This window comes from Ylistrum balloti, unplaced genomic scaffold (assembly GCF_031769215.1).
Source record: "Ylistrum balloti isolate Yb309-2 unplaced genomic scaffold, AGI_CSIRO_Ybal_v1 Utg370552, whole genome shotgun sequence".
NCBI classification, from domain to species: domain Eukaryota; kingdom Metazoa; phylum Mollusca; class Bivalvia; order Pectinida; family Pectinidae; genus Ylistrum; species Ylistrum balloti.
The window spans coordinates 52,457-73,386 of NW_026782348.1; the positions used below are offsets into that span (position 1 = coordinate 52,457).

The window sequence follows — 20,930 nt, forward strand, 5'->3', positions numbered from 1 at the left end:
AATACTGACCAAGCAACAGTTTGATCAGGAGTGATGGAAAAAATTCATATATTGAAAGACATAAAACACACTCGTAAACGTCAATATTTCACAAAAGAAAGATTCATGTTGGAAATTCATGATTCAGCTTCTGAATGACAAAGATCCAATTTCCCGTTCTTTGATTATGTAATAGTTTTTCGAGGCGAATGTGTCAAAGCTATAAGGGGTTAGAAAACTACATAGTTACAGCTATCAGGGGTTAGAAAACTACATAGTTACAGGTATCAGAGGTTAGAAAACTACATAGTTACAGCTATCAGGGGTTAGAAAACTACATAGTTACAGGTATCAGAGGTTAGAAAACTACATAGTTACAGGTATCAGAGGTTAGAAAACTACATAGTTACAGGTATCAGAGGTTAGAAAACTACATAGTTACAGGTATCAGAGGTTAGAAAACTACATAGTTACAGGTATCAGAGGTTAGAAAACTACATAGCTACAGGTATCAGAGGTTAGAAAACTACATAGTTACAGGTATCAGAGGTTAGAAAACTACATAGTTACAGGTATCAGAGGTTAGAAAAATACATAGTTACAGGTATCAGAGGTTAGAAAACAGGTACATAGTTACAGGTATCAGAGGTTAGAAAACTACATAGTTACAGGTATCAGAGGTTAGAAAAATACATAGTTACAGGTATAGTTACAGGTATCAGAGGTTAGAAAACTACATAGTTACAGGTATCAGAGGTTAGAAAACTACAGGTATACATAGTTACAGGTATCAGAGGTTAGAAAACTACATAGTTACAGGTATCAGAGGTTAGAAAACTACATAGTTACAGGTATCAGAGGTTAGAAAACTACATAGTTACAGGTATCAGAGGTTAGAAAACTACATAGTTACAGGTATCAGAGGTTAGAAAACTACATAGTTACAGGTATCAGAGGTTAGAAAACTACATAGTTACAGGTATCAGAGGTTAGAAAACTACATAGTTACAGGTATCAGAGGTTAGAAAACTACATAGTTACAGGTATCAGAGGTTAGAAAACTACATAGTTATAGGTATCAGAGGTTAGAAAACTACATAGTTACAGCTATCAGAGGTTAGAAAACTACATAGTTACAGGTATCAGAGGTTAGAAAACTACATAGTTACAGCTATCAGAGGTATCAGAGGTTAGAAAACTACATAGTTACAGGTATCAGAGGTTAGAAAACTACATAGTTACAGGTATCAGAGGTTAGAAAACTACATAGTTACAGGTATCAGAGGTTAGAAAACTACATAGTTACAGGTATCAGAGGTTAGAAAACTACATAGTTACAGGTATCAGAGGTTAGAAAACTACATAGTTACAGGTATCAGAGGTTAGAAAACTACATAGTTACAGGTATCAGAGGTTAGAACATAACAGGTACATATATCAGAGGTTAGAAAACTACATAGTTACAGTATCAGAGGTTAGAAAACTACATAGTTACAGGTATCAGAGGTTAGAAAACTACATAGTTACAGGTATCAGAGGTTAGAAAACTACATAGTTACAGGTATCAGAGGTTAGAAAACTACATAGTTACAGGTATCAGAGGTTAGAAAACTACATAGTTACAGGTATCAGAGGTGTAGAAAACTACATAGTTACAGGTATCAGAGGTTAGAAAACTACATAGTTACAGGTATCAGAGGTTAGAAAACTACATAGTTACAGGTATCAGAGGTTAGAAAACTACATAGTTACAGGTATCAGAGGTTAGAAAACTACATAGTTACAGGTATCAGAGGTTAGAAAACTACATAGTTAGTTACAGTTACAGGTATCAGAGGTTAGAAAACTACATAGTTACAGGTATCAGAGGTTAGAAAACTACATATATCAGTTAGAAAACTACATAGTTACAGGTATCAGAGGTTAGAAAACTACATAGTTACAGGTATCAGAGGTTAGAAAACTACATAGTTACAGGTATATACATAGTTACAGGTATCAGAGGTTAGAAAACTACATAGTTACAGGTATCAGAGGTTAGAAAACTACATAGTTACAGGTATCAGAGGTTAGAAAACTACATAGTTACAGGTATCAGAGGTTAGAAAACTACATAGTTACAGGTATCAGAGGTTAGAAAACTACATAGTTACAGGTATCAGAGGTTAGAAAACTACATAGTTACAGGTATCAGAGGTTAGAAAACTACATAGTTACAGGTATCAGAGGTTAGAAAACTACATAGTTACAGGTATCAGAGGTTAGAAAACTACATAGTTACAGGTATCAGAGGTTAGAAAACTACATAGTTACAGGTATCAGAGGTTAGAAAACTACATAGTTACAGGTATCAGAGGTTAGAAAACTACATAGTTACAGGTATCAGAGGTTAGAAAACTACATAGTTACAGGTATCAGAGGTTAGAAAACTACATAGTTACAGGTATCAGAGGTTAGAAAACTACATAGTTACAGGTATCAGAGGTTAGAAAACTACATAGTTACAGGTATCAGAGGTTAGAAAACTACATAGTTACAGGTATCAGAGGTTAGAAAACTACATAGTTACAGGTATCAGAGGTTAGAAAACATAGTTATCATAGGTTACAGGTATCAGAGGTTAGAAAACTACATAGTTACAGGTATCAGAGGTTAGAAAACTACATAGTTACAGGTATCAGAGGTTAGAAAACTACATAGTTACAGGTATCAGAGGTTAGAAAACATAGTTACAGGTATCAGAGGTTAGAAAACTACATAGTTACAGGTATCAGAGGTTAGAAAACTACATAGTTACAGGTATCAGAGGTTAGAAAACTACATAGTTACAGGTATCAGAGGTTAGAAAACTACATAGTTACAGGTATCAGAGGTTAGAAAACTACATAGTTACAGGTATCAGAGGTTAGAAAACTACATAGTTACAGGTATCATAGTTACAGGTATCAAGAGGTACATAGTTACAGGTATAGAAAACTACATAGTTACAGGTATCAGAGGTTAGAAAACTACATATTTACAGCTATCAGAGATTAGAAAACTACATAGTTACAGGTATCAGAGGTTAGAAAACTACATAGTTTACAGGTTAGAATTAGAAAACTACATAGTTACAGGTATCAGAGGTTAGAAAACTACATAGTTACAGGTATCAGAGGTTAGAAAACTACATAGTTACAGGTATCAGAGGTTAGAAAACTACATAGTTACAGGTATCAGAGGTTAGAAAACTACATAGTTACAGGTATCAGAGGTTAGAAAACTACATAGTTACAGGTATCAGAGGTTAGAAAACTACATAGTTACAGGTATCAGAGGTTAGAAAACTACATAGTTACAGGTATCAGAGGTTAGAAAACTACATAGTTACAGGTATCAGAGGTTAGAAAACTACATAGTTACAGGTATCAGAGGTTAGAAAAATACATAGTTACAGGTATCAGAGGTTAGAAAACTACATAGTTACAGGTATCAGAGGTTAGAAAACTACATAGTTACAGGTATCAGAGGTTAGAAAACTACATAGTTACAGGTATCAGAGGTTAGAAAACTACATAGTTACAGGTATCAGAGGTTAGAAAACTACATAGCTATCAGGGGAGTGTTTTGAAGGGTATCAGGATTATTGGTAGGGTGTTAGGTTTATTGGTAAGACAGTCTGTTTATTGGTAAGATAGTAGGTTTATTGGTAAGACAGTCTGTTTATTAGTAAGACAGTAGGTTTATTTGTAAGATAGTAGGTTTATTGGTAAGACAGTAGGTTTATTGGTAAGACAGTAGGTTTATTAGTAAGACAGTCGGTTTATTGGTAAGATAGTAGGTTTATTGGTAAGACAGTCTGTTTATTGGTAAGACAGTCTGTTTATTGGTAAGACAATCTGTTTATTGGTAAGATAGTAAGTTTATTGGTAAGACAGTCTGTTTATTGGTAAGACTGTCTGTTTATTGGTAAGACTGTCTGTTTATTGGTAAGACTGTCTGTTTATTAGTAAGACAGTCTGTTTATTGGTAAGACAGTCTGTGTATTGGCAAGACAGTAGGTTAATTGGTAAGGTAGTCTGTTTATTGGTAAGACAGTCTGTTTATTGGTAAGATAGAAGGTTTATTATTAAGAAAGTAGGGTTATTTGTAAGACAGTCTGTTTATTGGTAAGACAGTCTGTTTATTGGTAAGACAGTCTGTTTATTGGTAAGATAGTAGATTTATTGGTAAGATAGTAGGTTTATTGGTAAGACAGTCTGTTTATTGGTAAGACAGTCTGTTTATTGGTAAGACAGTCTTGGTAAGATAGTAGGGTTATTTGTAAGACAGTCTGTTTATTGGTAAGACAGTTTGTTTATTGGTAAGACAGTCTGTTTATTGGTAAGATAGTAGGTTTATTGGTAAGATAGTAGATTTATTGGTACGACAGTCTGTTTATTGGTAAGATAGTAGGTTTATTGGTAAGACAGTCTGTTTATTGGTAAGATAGTAGGTTTATTGGTAAGATAGTCTGTTTATTGGTAAGATAGAAGGTTTATTGGTAAGATAGAAGGTTTATTGGTAAGATAGTAGGTTTATTGGTAAAACAGTCTGTTGTTTGGTAAGACAGTCTGTTTATTGGTAAGATAGAAGGTTTATTGGTAAGATAGAAGGTTTATTGGTAAGATAGTAGGTTTATTGGTAAGACAATCTGTTTATTGGTAAGACAGTCTGTTTATTGGTAAGATAGTAGGTTTATTGGTAAGATAGAAGGTTTATTGGTAAGATAGAAGGTTTATTGGTAAGATAGTAGGTTTATTGGTAAGATAGTAGGTTTATTGGTAAGACAATCTGTTTATTGGAAAGACAGTCTGTTTATTGGTAAGACAGTAGGTTTATTGGTAAGACAGTCTGTTTATTGGTAAGATAGTAGGTTTATTAGTAAGATAGTGGGTTTATTGGTAAGACAGTCTGTTTATTGGTAAGACAGTCTGTGTATTGGTAAGACAGTAGGTTTATTGGTAAGACAGTCTGTTTATTGGTAAGATAGAAGGTTTATTGGTAAGATAGTAGGTTTATTGGTGAGACAGTCTGTTTATTGGTAAGACAGTCTGTGTATTGGTAAGACAGTAGGTTAATTGGTAAGATAGTAGGTTTATTGGTAAGATAATAGGTTTATTGGTAAGACAGTCTGTTGTTTGGTAAGATAATAGGTTTATTGGTGAGATAGTAGGTTTATTGGTAAGAAAGTAGGGTTATTGGTAAGACAGTCTGTTTATTGGTAAGATAGAAGGTTTATTGGTAAGATAGTAGGTTTATTGGTAAGACAGTAGGGTTATTGGTAAGACAGTCTGTTTATTGGTAAGATTTTAGGGTTATTGGTAAGATAGTCTGTTTATTGGTAAGATTTTAGGTTTATTGGTAAGATAGTCTGTTTATTGGTAAGATTTTAGGTTTATTGGTAAGATAGTCTGTTTATTGGTAAGATTTTAGGGTTATTGGTAAGACAGTAGGTTTATTGGTAAGACAGTCTGTTTATTGGTAAGACAATCTGTTTATTGGTAAGATTTTAGGTTTATTGGTAAGATAGTCTGTTTATTGGTAAGATTTTAGGGTTATTGGTAAGATAGAAGGTTTATTGGTAAGATTTTAGGTTTATTGGTAAGACAGTAGGTTTATTGGTAAGATTTTAGGGTTATTGGTAATACAGTCTGTTTATTGGTAAGATAGTCTGTTTATTGGTAAGATTTTAGGTTTATTGGTAAGATAGTCTGTTTATTGGTAAGATTTTAGGGTTATTGGTAAGACAGTAGGTTTATTGGTAAGACAGTCTGTTTATTGGTAAGATAGTCTGTTTATTGGTAAGATTTTAGGTTTATTGGTTATATAGTAGGTTTATTGGAAAGACAGTCTGTTGTTTGGTAAGACAGTCTGTTTATTGGTAAGATAGTAGGTTTATTGGTAAGATAATAGGTTTATTGGTAAGATAATAGGTTTATTGGTAAGACAGTCTGTTTATTGGTAAGATAGTCTGTTTATTGGTAAGATTTTAGGGTTATTGGTAAGACAGTAGGTTTATTGGTAAGACAGTCTGTTTATTGGTAAGACAATCTGTTTATTGGTAAGATTTTAGGTTTATTGGTAAGATAGTCTGTTTATTGGTAAGATTTTATGGTTATTGGTAAGATAGAAGGTTTATTGGTAAGATTTTAGGTTTATTGGTAAGACAGTAGGTTTATTGGTAAGATTTTAGGGTTATTGGTAATACAGTCTGTTTATTGGTAAGATAGTCTGTTTATTGGTAAGATTTTAGGTTTATTGGTAAGATAGTCTGTTTATTGGTAAGATTTTAGGGTTATTGGTAAGACAGTAGGTTTATTGGTAAGACAGTCTGTTTATTGGTAAGACAATCTGTTTATTGGTAAGATAATAGGTTTATTGGTAAGATAGTAGGTTTATTGGTAAGACAGTAGGTTTATTGGTAAGACAGTCTGTTTATTGGTAAGACAATCTGTTTATTGGTAAGATAATAGGTTTATTGGTAAGATAATAGGTTTATTGGTAAGACAGTCTGTTTATTGGTAAGATAGTCTGTTTATTGGTAAGATTTTAGGTTTATTGGTAAGACAGTCTGTTGTTTGGTAAGATAATAGGTTTATTGGTAAGATAGTAGGTTTATTGGTAAGACAGTCTGTTTATTGGTAAGTTAAGGTTTATTAGTCGGTAGGCATTACTGAGGAAATCTTAAATCTTCTCTTAATTGTTACTGATTGTTTCATCAGTATTTTGAGAAAATACATTGTTCTTGAAAGTCTGGCGATATTCTCTGCTCTTAGATCGTTATTTGAAAAATTCAATTCTTCGATAAAGCCATGACATTCGGAAGGCGTTTGGCCGTATTGACCATTGTATATAGAGTCTATAATAAGTAAATCTCCTTTATTGAGAATGGACGTTCAGTAGACAATGTAATTGTGAATGACGATGTTGCACTTCCGAAGGAAGGTTGTAGCGGGGAGTAATTATATACTTGATCCGGACTTTTAAGGGAATGAAGCCAACAGCTCTTCCAGTTTCCGTGTTATATGTACTTGTAGTGCCTCTGTCGCCCAGAAAAATTGGCATCATGCTAAGTTTAAGCTATCAATATGCTTTGGTGGATTCGTTATTGCCTTATCCTATGAAGTCGGATGACGATCCTTTGGATAAGTATGTCTTTGTTAATTCTACTGTTACCAAACCGATAAATGCTTTATGTACAAGGGTGACATATCTAGTGACTGTTTCATCGTCTAAATCTAATTCGAGTGACTTGGTTTTCAACCGCTGAAATGAAAATCAACCGAGACTAATACGTTGCTTTTTTCTGTATTAATATATGCTTAAAAGACACTTCCTTACCACAAATACCGCCATCACGAAAGTTCTGTCTCTGTCTACAGATATTGACCGACTCGGGAATACGTCCAATATATTTTTATTAGTATCGTCCCCGTGAATCCATAACAAATTCATCACAGTCTGTTGTTCTTCGACAGCAAAAACAAGAGAAAAAGCTTTCAAAGAGTGCATGCTTTTCTTGAAGAAGTGGTTGATAACACGCATATATCCTTGTAAGCATCTGTTCCATTACGAAGCCGGCGAGCTCTTCCTTTTTATCGCTAATGTTCTGCACACAAAACATAAAAACAAAAACAAAGTTGTAGCTCGTGCAAGTCTCTAAGTGTTATATGCATTAGCTTTGTCAATAAATCTCTGTTCGTCTTTCTTGGGTTTGTAATATCTTTTTAAAGCCGTGATAGTACAAAAGCAACGTTAGGCAAAGAACAGGAAAACAGATAGCTACAGTTTCAAAACAACGGGATGACACATTCAGATATGAAAGCGGCGGCTGAAGCTAACTTTGAACTGACACTAAGCTATGGTAAGACAAGATGGTTTGACTTTAGAACAGGAAATCACGTGCACGTGCTCCTGAAGTAATCTGGGTATTTATGGTAAGTGTACATGAATGATAGCTTGGTCCAAACTAAGGTATGAAAGAACTAAAATCTTAGTTCTTGTAACTGACATGTAGCTTAAACCTCTCATTGGCGGATACATACAGACACAATGGCGATTGATATATAGATTTTTCAATGGGCGGTAGGTCAGATACATGTGTACAATGGACAGCGGTCAGATAAAGTGGTTCGATTGACACCGGTCAGATAAATGTGGACAGCGGTCAGATAAATGTGGATAGTGGACAATGGTCAGATAAATGTGTACAATGGACAGCGGTCAGATAAAGGTGGATAGTGGACAGCGGTTAGATAAAGGTGGATAGTTGACAGCGGTCAGATAAGTATAATGGTTTACTACGGACAACTTGCACAACAATTGCAGAACTGTGTTGGATATGTTGAATACTAAGTTATATATTTCTAGCAGTAAATATAACAGAGGATTAATCGAGTAAGCGATAAATACGTGTGACTGTATGAAGCTGATATGAGACCGATGGTGTCTGTTACTCGTACTCCTCAACATCAATGTGGCTAAGCCATCGATCCCGTTGACACATGTCTAAACGAAGCATTTGTACTATTTTGTAGACAGTGTAAGGTAGGAGACTTGACGAGACCTGTCAATCCACAAGATTAATGTTTTGCTACACCTCAGCCGAGCTGGCATTGAAACACTCGACAGTTTTCTGGGAATTCGATGTTAATCAGTGTGAAATATGTTAGCGTTCGCCGGCTTCTGCCATAATCCGAGTATCAATTTCCGACCGAGTCGATCAGATCCTGTAAATAGACAAAGCACGCACGTGTTATTATCAATCGGGAAAATGTCGACAGGAATGGTTAAGTATGTTTCAACGTCGCCTTATAATTACTGTAGAAGTGATAGATTAATGGGCGCATTAAGGACATCAAGACACATCTTACCATTATAACGCCAAATCCACGATAAGTAACTGTGAAATATTTCGCTGACATCACGAGAATGTATATGTAATCTATCGTCAACATCACGTTAAGTAGAGAATTCATGGATTAATGGCTGCTATATACCGTCAACATCACGGTAAGTAGAGAATTGATGGATTATGACTGCAATATAGCGTCAACATCACGGTAAGTAGAGAATTAATGGATTATGACTGCTATATAGCGTCAACATCACGGTAAGTAAAGAATTAATGGATTATGACTGCAATATAGCGTCAACATCACGATAAGCAGAGAATTAATGGATTATGACTGCAATATAGCGTCAACATCACGATAAGCAGAGAATTCATGGATTATGACTGCAATATAGCGTCAACATCACGATAAGCAGAGAATTCATGGATTATGACTGCAATATAGCGTCAGCATCACGGTAAGTAGAGAATTCATGGATTATGACTGCAATATAGCGTCAACATCACGGTAAGTAGAGAATTAATGGATTATGACTGCTATATAGCGTCAACATCACGGTAAGTAGAGAATTAATGGATTATGACTGCTATATAGCGTCAACATCACGGTAAGTAGAGAATTAATGGATTATGGTAAGTAGAGAATTAATGGATTATGACTGCTATATAGCGTCAACATCACGGTAAGTAGAGAATTAATGGATTATGACTGCAATATAGCGTCAACATCACGGTAAGTAGAGAATTAATGGATTATGACTGCTATATAGCGTCAACATCACGGTAAGTAGAGAATTAATGGATTATGACTGCAATATAGCGTCAACATCACGGTAAGTAGAGAATTAATGGATTATGACTGCTATATAGCGTCAACATCACGGTAAGTAGAGAATTAATGGATTATGACTGCAATATACCGTCAACATCACGGTAAGTAGAGAATTCATGGATTATGACTGCAATATAGCGTCAACATCACGGTAAGTAGAGAATTAATGGATTATGACTGCTATATAGCGTCAACATCACGGTAAGTAAAGAATTAATGGATTATGATTGCAATATAGCGTCAACATCACGATAAGCAGAGAATTAATGGGTTATGGTTGAAATATACCGTCAACATCTTCACGATAAGTAGAGGATTAATGAATTGTGATTGAAATATATCCTTACCATTACGATAACAGATATTATTATAATTGAAATAAACGCCGACAAAACGATACGATAAGTCATACAAGTATATTATGCTTGTATTATAAATACTTATGTTTTACGTCTATGCCATTGAATATTAATTCACTTCACCCCCCAATATTCCCCCTCATTCCATCCCGTCATATCTATTAACCGCGCTGATCACGCTTATTAGACCACGTCAACTGTAACTATTAAGCCTTACCCTCCGTATCTATTAAACCGTTTCTATTTATATCTTTGACCACGCCCATAATATATCTTTTACCACGCCCATTTCATCTTATCCATTAGACCATGACCTTCATGTCCATTAAACCATTCCCTTCTCATTCATTACACCCCGACCTATGTGTCCATTAAACCATTCCCTTCTCATTCATTAGACTGCACCCTTCGTGTCCATTAAACCATTCCCTTCTCATTCATTAGACCCCGACCTTCATGTCCATTAAACCATTCCTTTCTCATTCATTACACCGCACCCTTCATGTCCATTAAACCATTCCCTTCTCATTCATTACACCGCACCCTTCGTGTCCCTTAAACCATTCCCTTCTCATTCATTACACTCCGACCTTCATGTCCATTAAACCATTACCTTCTCATTCATTACACCCCGACCTTCGTGTCCATTAAACCATTACCATCTTATCCAATAGACCACGACCTTCGTGTCCATTAAACCATTCCCTTCTCATTCATTACACCGCATCCTGCGTGTCCATTAAACCATTCCCTTCTCATCAAATAGACTGCACCCTTCATGTCCATTAAACCATTCCCTTCTCATCCATTAGACTGCACCCTTCATGTCCATTAAACCATTCCCTTCTCATTCATTACACCGCACCCTTCATGTCCATTAAACCATTCCCTTCTCATTCATTAGACCGCACCCTTCGTGTCCATTAAACCATTCCCTTCTCATTCATTAGACTGCACCCTTCATGTCCATTAAACCATTCCCTTCTCATTCATTACACCCCGACCTTCATGTCCATTAAATCATTCCCTTCTCATTCATTAGACTGCACCCTTCGTGTCCATTAAACCATTCCCTTCTCTTTCATTAGACCGCACCCTTAGTGTCCATTAAACCATTCTCTTCTCTTTCATTAGACCGCACCCTTCGTGTCCATTAAACCATTCCCTTCTCATTCATTAGACCGCACCCTTCATGTCCATTAAACCATTACCATCTTATCCAACAGACCAAGACCTTCGTGTCTATTAAACCATTCCCTTCTCATCCATTAGACTGCACCCTTCATGTCCATTAAACCATCCCTTCTCTTTCATTAGACCGCACCCTTCATGTCCATTAAACCATTCCCTTCTCATTCATTACACCGCACCCTTCATGTCCATTAAACCATTCCCTCCTCATTCATTAGACTGCACCCTTCGTGTCCATTAAACCATCCCCTTCTCTGTCATTAGACCGCACCCTTCCTGTCCATTAAACCATTCCCTTCTCATTCATTACACCGCACCCTTCATGTCCATTAAACCATTACCTTCTCATTCATTACACCGCGACCTTCGTGTCCATTAAACCATTCCCTTCTCATTCATTAGACTGCACCCTTCATGTCCATTAAACCATTCCCTTCTCATTCATTACACCCCGACCTTCATGTCCATTAAATCATTCCCTTCTCATTCATTAGACTGCACCCTTCGTGTCCATTAAACCATTCCCTTCTCTTTCATTAGACCGCACCCTTAGTGTCCATTAAACCATTCCCTTCTCTTTCATTAGACCGCAACCTTCGTGTCCATTAAACCATTCCCTTCTCATTCATTACACCGCACCCTTCATGTCCATTAAACCATTACCATCTTATCCAATTGACCGCACCCTTCGTGTCCATTAAACCATTCCCTTCTCATTCATTACACCGCACCCTTCATGTCCATTAAACCATTACCATCTTATCCAATTGACCACGACCTTCATGTCCATTAAACCATTCCCTTCTCATCAATTAGACCGCGCCCTTCATGTCCATTAAACCATTCCCTTCTCATCAATTAGACCGCGCCCTTCATGTCCATTAAACCATTCCCTTCTCATCAATTAGACCGCGCCCTTCATGTCAATTAAACCATTACCTTCTCATTCATTTCACCGCACCCTTCGTATCCATTAAATCATTCCCTTCTCATTCATTACACCCCGACCTTCGTGTCCATTAAACACACCTTTTGTATTCAATAGATCATGCCCATATCAAGATGCTTTCAATGCGTTACTATTCAATGCAGAATACCTGTATGATTTCCTGTCCGTCATTGTAAACACATTATGATAGTACCACCAAGTCACTGGTATGTATTGTTTCGTCAGTACATTTAAACATACTTCCATTCCAATTTTCAACGTTAGTTAAAAAACATATTTCTTCATTATAATTTTTTTTTGAAATCTTATTCTTGTGCAGGGAATCATATTTGGAATTGGAAACATGTGCAAGATGGTTCCGGTCGAGAACATTTAATAGTGTAGCTATAGATATCTCTATGGGACTTACCACGTACAGAATTATATTAGCATGCTACGGGGGTCTCGAATTCCATTAGCTCAGACAATTAATGTTAAAGAAAACATAGAAATAAATATGTATTTATCTCGGCTTCTGTGATTAACTTCGAGCTCCAACAATTACAGAAACGACAGTTCTATATACTGTCTAGTAATGACGTGAAGTGATGCCTAGTTGTTTAGTAGTAGCTGTCGATTCGCTATGATATAGACATGTAGATGTTTACGGACAGCTTGGTCGATCTGTGTCATATAGACATGTAGATGTTTACGGACACCTTGGTCGATCTGTGTCATATATACATGTAGATGTTTACGGACAGCTTGATCGATCTGTGTCATATAGACATGTAGATGTTTACGGACACCTTGGTCGATCTGTGTCATATATACATGTAGATGTTTACGGGTACCTTGGCTGATCTGTGTCATATAGACACGTAGATGTTTACGGACAGCTTGATCGATCTGTGTCATATAGACACGTAGATGTTTACAGGTACCTTGGCTGATCTGTGTCATATTGACATGTAGATGTTTACGGACAGCTTGGTCGATCTGTGTCATATAGACATGTAGATGTTTACGGACACCTTGGTCGATCTGTGTCATATTGACATGTAGATGTTTACAGGTAGCTTGGTTGATCTGTGTCATATTGACATGTAGATGTTGACGGGTAGCTTGGTTGATATGTGTCATATTGACAAGTAGATGTTTACGGGTAGCTTGGTTGATCTGTGTCATATTGACATGTAGATGTTTACGGGTAGCTTGGTTGATATGTGTCATATTGACAAGTAGATGTTTACGGGTAGCTTGGTTGATCTGTGTCATATTGACACGTAGATGTTTACGGACAGCTTGGTTGATCTGTGTCATAAAGACATGTAGATGTTTACGGGTAGCTTGGTCGATCTGTGTCATATTGACATGTAGATGTTTACGGGTAGCTGGGTTGATCTGTGTCATAAAGACATGTAGATGTTTACGGACAGCTTGGTTGATCTGTGTCATATTTACATGTAGATGTTTACGGACAGCTTGGTTGATCTGTGTCATATTTACATGACAATGTTTACGGACAGCTTGGCTGACATGTGTCATATAGACATGTAGATGTTTACGGGTAGCTTGGTCGATCTGTGTCATATAGACATGTAGATGTTTACGGGTAGCTTGGTTGATCTGTGTCATATAGACACGTAGATGTTTGCTTCCTTTATTGCTGAATTTGTATTGAATTGTTTTGGGTACAAGGTTGAGTTTGGATTTTTTTTTTTTTTTTTTTTTTTGAGGCGGGAGGGAGGGGGGAGTTAAATACAAGGTTTTGTGTGGACTTAGTTTAAATACAAGGTTTTGTGTGGACTTAGTTTAAATACAAGGTTTTGTGTGGACTTAGTTTAAATACAAGGTTTTGTGTGGACTTAGTTTAAATACAAGGTTTTGTGCTGAGTCTGTTGGAGTTTGGTTAGGTTGCATGCTTTACCTTGACGTTAAAACATAGTAGCTGTTGTGAAGAAGTTTATTAAATAACCTTTTAAGACATATTTATATAGTCATATCTAAATATAAAGAGCATATATTAAATGGATATAAATGTGATGTTAAGTATCTATTTAAGCCTATATATGATCATGCTGTTGATATGTAATAGCTTTCATTCCTATTTTGCTGGTATCGATTTTGCACCCTTCTATCTTTTAGATGCTAGTAACTCGATCCGTCTGACGTTTCGCATAGACTGTTTTATTTTAAATGGCCATCCTCGAGTTGAAGAATTAAACACCTGTCGATTGTGTGTTATGAATCAAATCCTAACCCGACATATTCCTTTTTTAATGCTATAAATTTTACATAACCTGCTGTTTCCTCTTTTTCAGGTGTGAATTATACAACGACACGGAGATTGAAACAGGTGTGAGGAGAGCCACGCCCACTCTGCTATAATTTCAAGTATCACATTCACGACAGCCTGCTGTACTGATCAATAGTTTTAAGTTTTCCTGTCGGAGGAAGGTCGGTATGAACTTACAACATTCCTATTTTTCTTGGAACTTGAAAACGCTTTGTTCTGTCCTGCCAAGGAGTAACAGAATGGCTTTTGTTATTTGAAATAGAAGTGTATTAGACAATCCTGCTGGTAAAAACTTCGAGTCACTGAAAATCGCATCAAGTCATATAATGGCGGATATGGATCAAAGAAATCGGATTGTGTTTCTAGGAGCCGGACGCGTGGGTAAAAGCTCTATTTTGAAACGTTTTCTACACGGTACATTCTCTAGTGAATATAAAGAAACAGTAGAAGACTTATACAGTCGAGAATATGACGTTCAAGGAAATCATTTAAAGGTGGATTTTCTTGATACCGCCGGAAATATTGCCTTCCCGGCTATGCGCAGACTATCAATAGCTAATGCGCATGCGTTCGTTCTAGTTTATTCTTTAACAAATGAAGCAACTTTTGTTGAGGTCAAACAGTTGTGGGAAAACATCAAAGAAGTGCGTGAGAATTACCAAGAGATTCCGTGTGTCATTGTAGCTAATTGTATTGACATGGAGAATAACCGACAAGTGGAGAAGTTCGACGCGTTAAACTGGGCATACAATGATAATCTAGGGGGCGCTTTCGTAGAGGTTTCTGCAAAGGACGACGAATGTATAACAGATATATTCAAGATTCTGTTTGAGCAATTGAAAGTTCCACGTTCGAAACTACCGGAGAAGTTTAGTCTTCTGACACGACGGTTGAGCTCTCATTCGTTGGAACAATCGGACCAAGAAGCTGAGCCAAAAACACCGCCAGAGGAGAAGAAGTTTTTCAGGAGTCGAAGCCTGATAAGAAGAGGAAGTAAGCCAAAAGTGAAAAGATCGTCTAGGAATAAAAACGACTGTGAAGTCTCGTAGTGCCTGCCAAATTTCGCGGTGCTTTCACGTCTCTTGCCTAGTATTGTGATGTTACTATCAGAAAGTGCAGTGAAATCCGGAGGAAACCGATTACACACGTTGTACATGTTTGAAGTGGTAAAATGCCAGAATGAGAGGAGACATATCTGGACAAACAATTATAATGGCTCACGTACAAATGGGAATGTGTGAGGTACGTCTGTTAATGATATCTTAACATGTGATTCTTCAGATCCTGCTAAATCGAATACATCGTGGATTTTGACCACAACTTGTTTGACCATTGGCGAATGTTTGAGAAGCATGTCAAGACTGACACATATGTCTGATTTGTACATAGATATTATGTAACACATGCTGACTTTTGCTTTAGGTTCGTGTAAGGAAATGGCTTGTAGATTTGTTTACAGTGTTCAAAATGGTATTATTCGCGATTTAAACATTTTCAAATTTTCACTTCTTTTCTCTACGTGTGCACATATATATGTACATACTTCTGAATGTATGATTTATTATCGACTGTCAACTTTATATATATTATACATATATGTACATGTATATCCGATTAACAGCGTCTATTTAGGCAATTTGGTTTCAAACAAAGTCACGTGACATTACTTTAAGTCCAGACGTCAGTTCAACAGGGCTGAAGAGCTGAGTATTATTATCACTATGTATTACCTTGGTTTAATTTAATATACCCTCCCAGTAAGACAAACGTTTTGCGGACTATTTTTTTTTCTCTTGTCCACTAAGACAAAATTCTCCTTTAGACTAGTGGATATTTTGTAATCATAACTACTCATATTTTTCCTGTATTCTATATTTGTAAAAGATGTGGTTTCAAAAACCACCCACCCTCCGATTGTTTTAAAAACTTTGCAGTATTTTAGAATACACTGAAACATGTCTGAACATATGTTATTCATTTTCCAGTTTTGAAATGTATACGGTCCAGGGGACCTGTGATTCACTTTTTCAAAACATATCGATAAGTGTTGCAAGAATACCTTTTGTCTATATTTTAGGGTCTATTTTTCTCTCAGATTTGTTGGAGATGTTAGTTACTTCCATATCAATAATTATCATTTTGGAATAAATTTACTCACAAGTTACCCAGGGGCGAAAAGCGAAATATTTTTCAATTTATCAGATCGCAGATGTGAAATTTAAGTAATCAAAACATCGTGTCATAATCTTTGTCCACCATTTAAAACTATTTTAAAAAATGATTATGTGATTCCTCTGTACACACAATTAATTTCGGAAAAAAATCAAAGTCAGGAAATTACATTTCTTGCATAGGTAGTGAGTAGCTATAGAAATGATGTCAAACATTCTTAAAGTCTTGATGAATAATAAAACTGCCGTTATGATCTACACTAATTTGATGTTTTGTGTGAATGTGACATAATGTAACGTACATGTAAAAATAGACGGAGGTAATATGATATTAATCAATGTTATATATGACATGGACAAGGCCAACACAAGCCATGTTTCTGCCATAAAATCACAGTTTTGCATAAAATGTGTTACCTGTTTACATCTACACGAATTGATTGTGCCTTTTGTTGTCAGCTATGCCTAAGGTATATGGTATTCAGGTGTTCATTTAGTACTGGTCTTATTTTACATATCAAATATAAAGTATAGACATTCACAAGGCTTGTCTTTTGGCAGGTATTCATTTGAATAATACATGTGGAGGCACAATGAGAAATGACACCAAGGTTTACTCATATGAATAATTACTTAAAATGTTTACATGTTGTTCAACAAAGATCAATATAGTTGATATTTAAGTCCCATTTAAACAGCTGTTGATAACAACGTTATATGTTTACATGTTGTTCAACAAAGACCAATTTAGTTAATATTTAAGTTATAATTAAACAAGTGTTGATAACAACTTGATATGTTTAGATGTTGTTCAACAAAGACCAATATAGTTCATATTTAAGTCCCAATCAAACAACGGTTGATAACAACATGATATGTTTAGATGTTGCTCAACAAAGACCAATTTAGTTAATATTTAAGTTATAATTAAACAAATATTTATGTTTAGATGTTGTTCAACAAAGACCAATATAGTTCATATTTAAGTCCCAATCAAACAACGGTTGATAACAACATGATATGTTTAGATGTTGCTCAACATAGACCAATTTAGTTAATATTTAAGTCCCAATCAAACAACGGTTGATAACAACATGATATATTTAGATGTTGCTCAACAAAGACCAATTTAGTTAATATTTATGTCCCAATCAAACAACTGTTGATAACATTTGGATACTGACTTACAACATAAAGAGACATTGGCTTGTTTAGGGTTAATACATTGTTATACTCTATGAAAACAATCTTTACGATAAGATATTATTTTAGTAACTACATTGATAAGTATTATTCAAATCCTGGAGAAAAATAGAATGACATTTTTTATATAATTGACAACAAATGATATTTACACATCATAATGTTTAAATAATGACGTAACATGTGACTATACCAGCATTACCTTTTTACGTTGTTTTTTAAACTGGAGACACTTTTCTCAAATACAAAAGGTTGCACCATGATCGTGTATTGATAAGTAGTTAGAAAAATACTTTCACGAATTTCAATTCTTTACCAATTTTATCTGATGATAAAAGACTTCTTGACACTAATTTGTTAGTAAATAACAATGGTGGACAGACTTTGTTTCATACCAAATTATATATATATAATAGTCTTGTTTGGAAAATGTTAAAATTTCACTATTTCTCCCCCTAAACTATCTGTATACCAATATATCAATACAAATTTGATAAAGGAAATGATAAACAATCTTTAAAAAACGATGCATTATTTGACATATGGTCAGTTCGCTGAATATGTCAGCCCTTTGGGCCTTTTTGATCTAAAAGATAAAATCCAAGTGTATATTCCACTTATATACTACAAACATGCAAAGTTTGAAGGAAATCCAGGTGTGGGTGGTTTGATATGGGTAAGTTAACATTAGCTTGAACCCCAATTTTCCACACTTTCGAACTAAGGCTGATTGTGTGTAGGCTCAGGGTTTCACTTTTATTGGAACATAAGATGTTTCCCTGCAGTACGGGGAATTGAGTTCTTATTTTGTTATATTTACTGTTTATATATTAGTCACTGATGATAAATACGATCTTACGATATTTTAGACTGGCACAGAGAGTGTTCTTATATCGATAGCTTTGCTTGTTGTTGAAGAAAATGGCATATTTTCAAATCTTATATCTATTATTGACAGATATGTACATTTGAACGTGAAATTTTGTTTCCGATTGTCAGATCTTGAATTGTTTATGTCTCTGTTTTTACTACATTTGTTATTAATGTTGACTAAATGTGCTCCGATTTTCATGTAGATATATCTAACACCCTATTGTGCAATGTTTCCGCTATATTACTGTCACTTTCAGTTCCAACCCTCCGGTCTTTTTCGACTTGAGCTCAAGGAGTACAATTCTATAAATTATAGTATGGTTTTACTACAGATAGCCTGGTCACCGAGCTTATATTGGCAAGCTGTCCTCTTCAGAGCAGGTACCCCATTGTTCTCCTGGTTCCACTTATCCATCTAGATTTAGGGCTAATGTACCTCGACTGTTAGATCAGAAAATAATTAAATAATGTATATAGGAGACTCTAAAGAGCTCGAGTAAGGTTACATTATTTTAAGGTTTCTATATCCATTAAAAAGCCAAGTCAGAATATGGTTAGATGTGACCAGAACACACCAGCTGGTGATATTGTAGGCGTGGACCAGTCTACTGTATTGCCAAAAGTTTACCGAGGCATGTAATTATATAACCTTTACAAGACACGTGTTATAGGAAAGATCCAGTAATCTTTATAAGACTTTCATGAGCAAGATTCCTTTAAATACTATCCACTCAGATTTTTACAGCCTTACCAGAGTTGTATAATTTGTCTCTTAACGTTGTTTTGTTTTTAATCTTTAACAATTCAATTATGTGTCGAATTATTTTGTTTACATATCATAACTTTTGTTTAACATGCTTTAAATAATGTCATTTCTTAATATTATCTTCAATTTATACATCCATTGCCAATGCGTCATAACCTTCGTGACACTTAATGGCATTTGTATTTTCTATGCATTTTATGAAAGGTTTCGAGTGAACATCTTACTGTTCGACAGGACATTTAATTGAAATTTACCAAAGGTGACCGGCTAACCGTCAACAGGATATTAATTGGAAAATTGGACAGGATGTTTAATGGAAAATTAACCAACGGTGATTATGTGCTATCAATCGACAGGGCATTTAATGGAAAATTTAGTTAAGGTGACTGTAGGACATTTGATGGAAAATAAAGCACTTATAATGACCGTTTTAATGTTCGACTGTGCATTAAATTACATTAAAGGACGTATAATGGAAAATTTACTAAAGGTCTTTTCGTTCGACAAGACGTTAAATTAAAATTTTACTTTGTTTGACGGTCGTGTCGTTACACAGGGCGTTTAATCGAAAATTGACAAAGTTTGATGGTCGTGTCGTCCCACAGTGCATTTACTTGAAAATTTACTAAGTTTGACTGTCTTGTCGTTCGATAGGACGTTTAATTGACTGTTTACTGTAGTGGATGTTTTAGCATTCGACAGGACGTTTAATTGACTGTTTACTGTAGTGGATGTTTTATCGTTCGACAGGACGTTTAATTGACTGTTTACTGTAGTGGATGTTTTATCGTTCGACAGGACATTTAATTGACTGTTTACTGTAGTGGATGTTTTATCGTTCGACAGGACGTTTAATTGACTGTTTACTGTAGTGGATGTTTTATCGTTCGACAGGACGTTTAATTGACTGTTTACTGTAGTGGATGTTTTATCGTTCGACAGGACGTTTAATTGACTGTTTACTGTAGTGGATGTTTTATCGTTCGACAGGACGTTTAATTGACTGTTTACTGTAGTGGATGTTTTATCGTTCGACAGGACGTTTAATTGACTGTTTACTGTAGTGGATGTTTTATCGTTCGACAGGACGTTTAATTGACTGTTTACTGTAGTGGATGTTTTATCGTTCGACAGGACGTTTAATTGACTGTTTACTGTAGTGGATGTTTTATCGTTCGACAGGACGTTTAATTGACTGTTTACTGTAGTGGATGTTTTAGCATTCGACAGGACATTTAATTGACTGTTTACTGTAGTGGATGTTTTATCGTTCGACAGGACATTTGATTGAAAATCTACGATGAAAGCTTGCGTCCTGTCGAGGAAGGATATTAAAGAGTAGTTATACATTTATACATTGAAATTGTAACAAGCAGGTCGTGCGGATGTGTAATTTAATATTTACAATGGAAAAGGGTACTTCCATTGAAAGGATAAGTATAATGCCTTATCGC

At 35.5% G+C, this 20,930-nt stretch overlaps 1 protein-coding gene across 1 annotated transcript; it reads left to right on the forward strand.

The window, feature by feature from the left end:
- Positions 1-14,789: 14,789 nt before the first annotated feature.
- LOC132556161 (ras-related protein Rap-2c-like) lies at positions 14,790-15,512 on the forward strand. Its single transcript, XM_060220549.1, has one exon. The coding sequence runs from the start codon at positions 14,790-14,792 to the stop codon at positions 15,510-15,512; it is 723 nt and encodes a 240-aa protein (XP_060076532.1).
- Positions 15,513-20,930: the final 5,418 nt, after the last annotated feature.

Excerpts from the sequence above, each read along its gene's own strand:
- LOC132556161 (XM_060220549.1), top strand. The coding sequence starts at position 14,790 with ATGGCGGATATGGATCAAAGAAATCGGATTGTGTTTCTAGGAGCCGGA.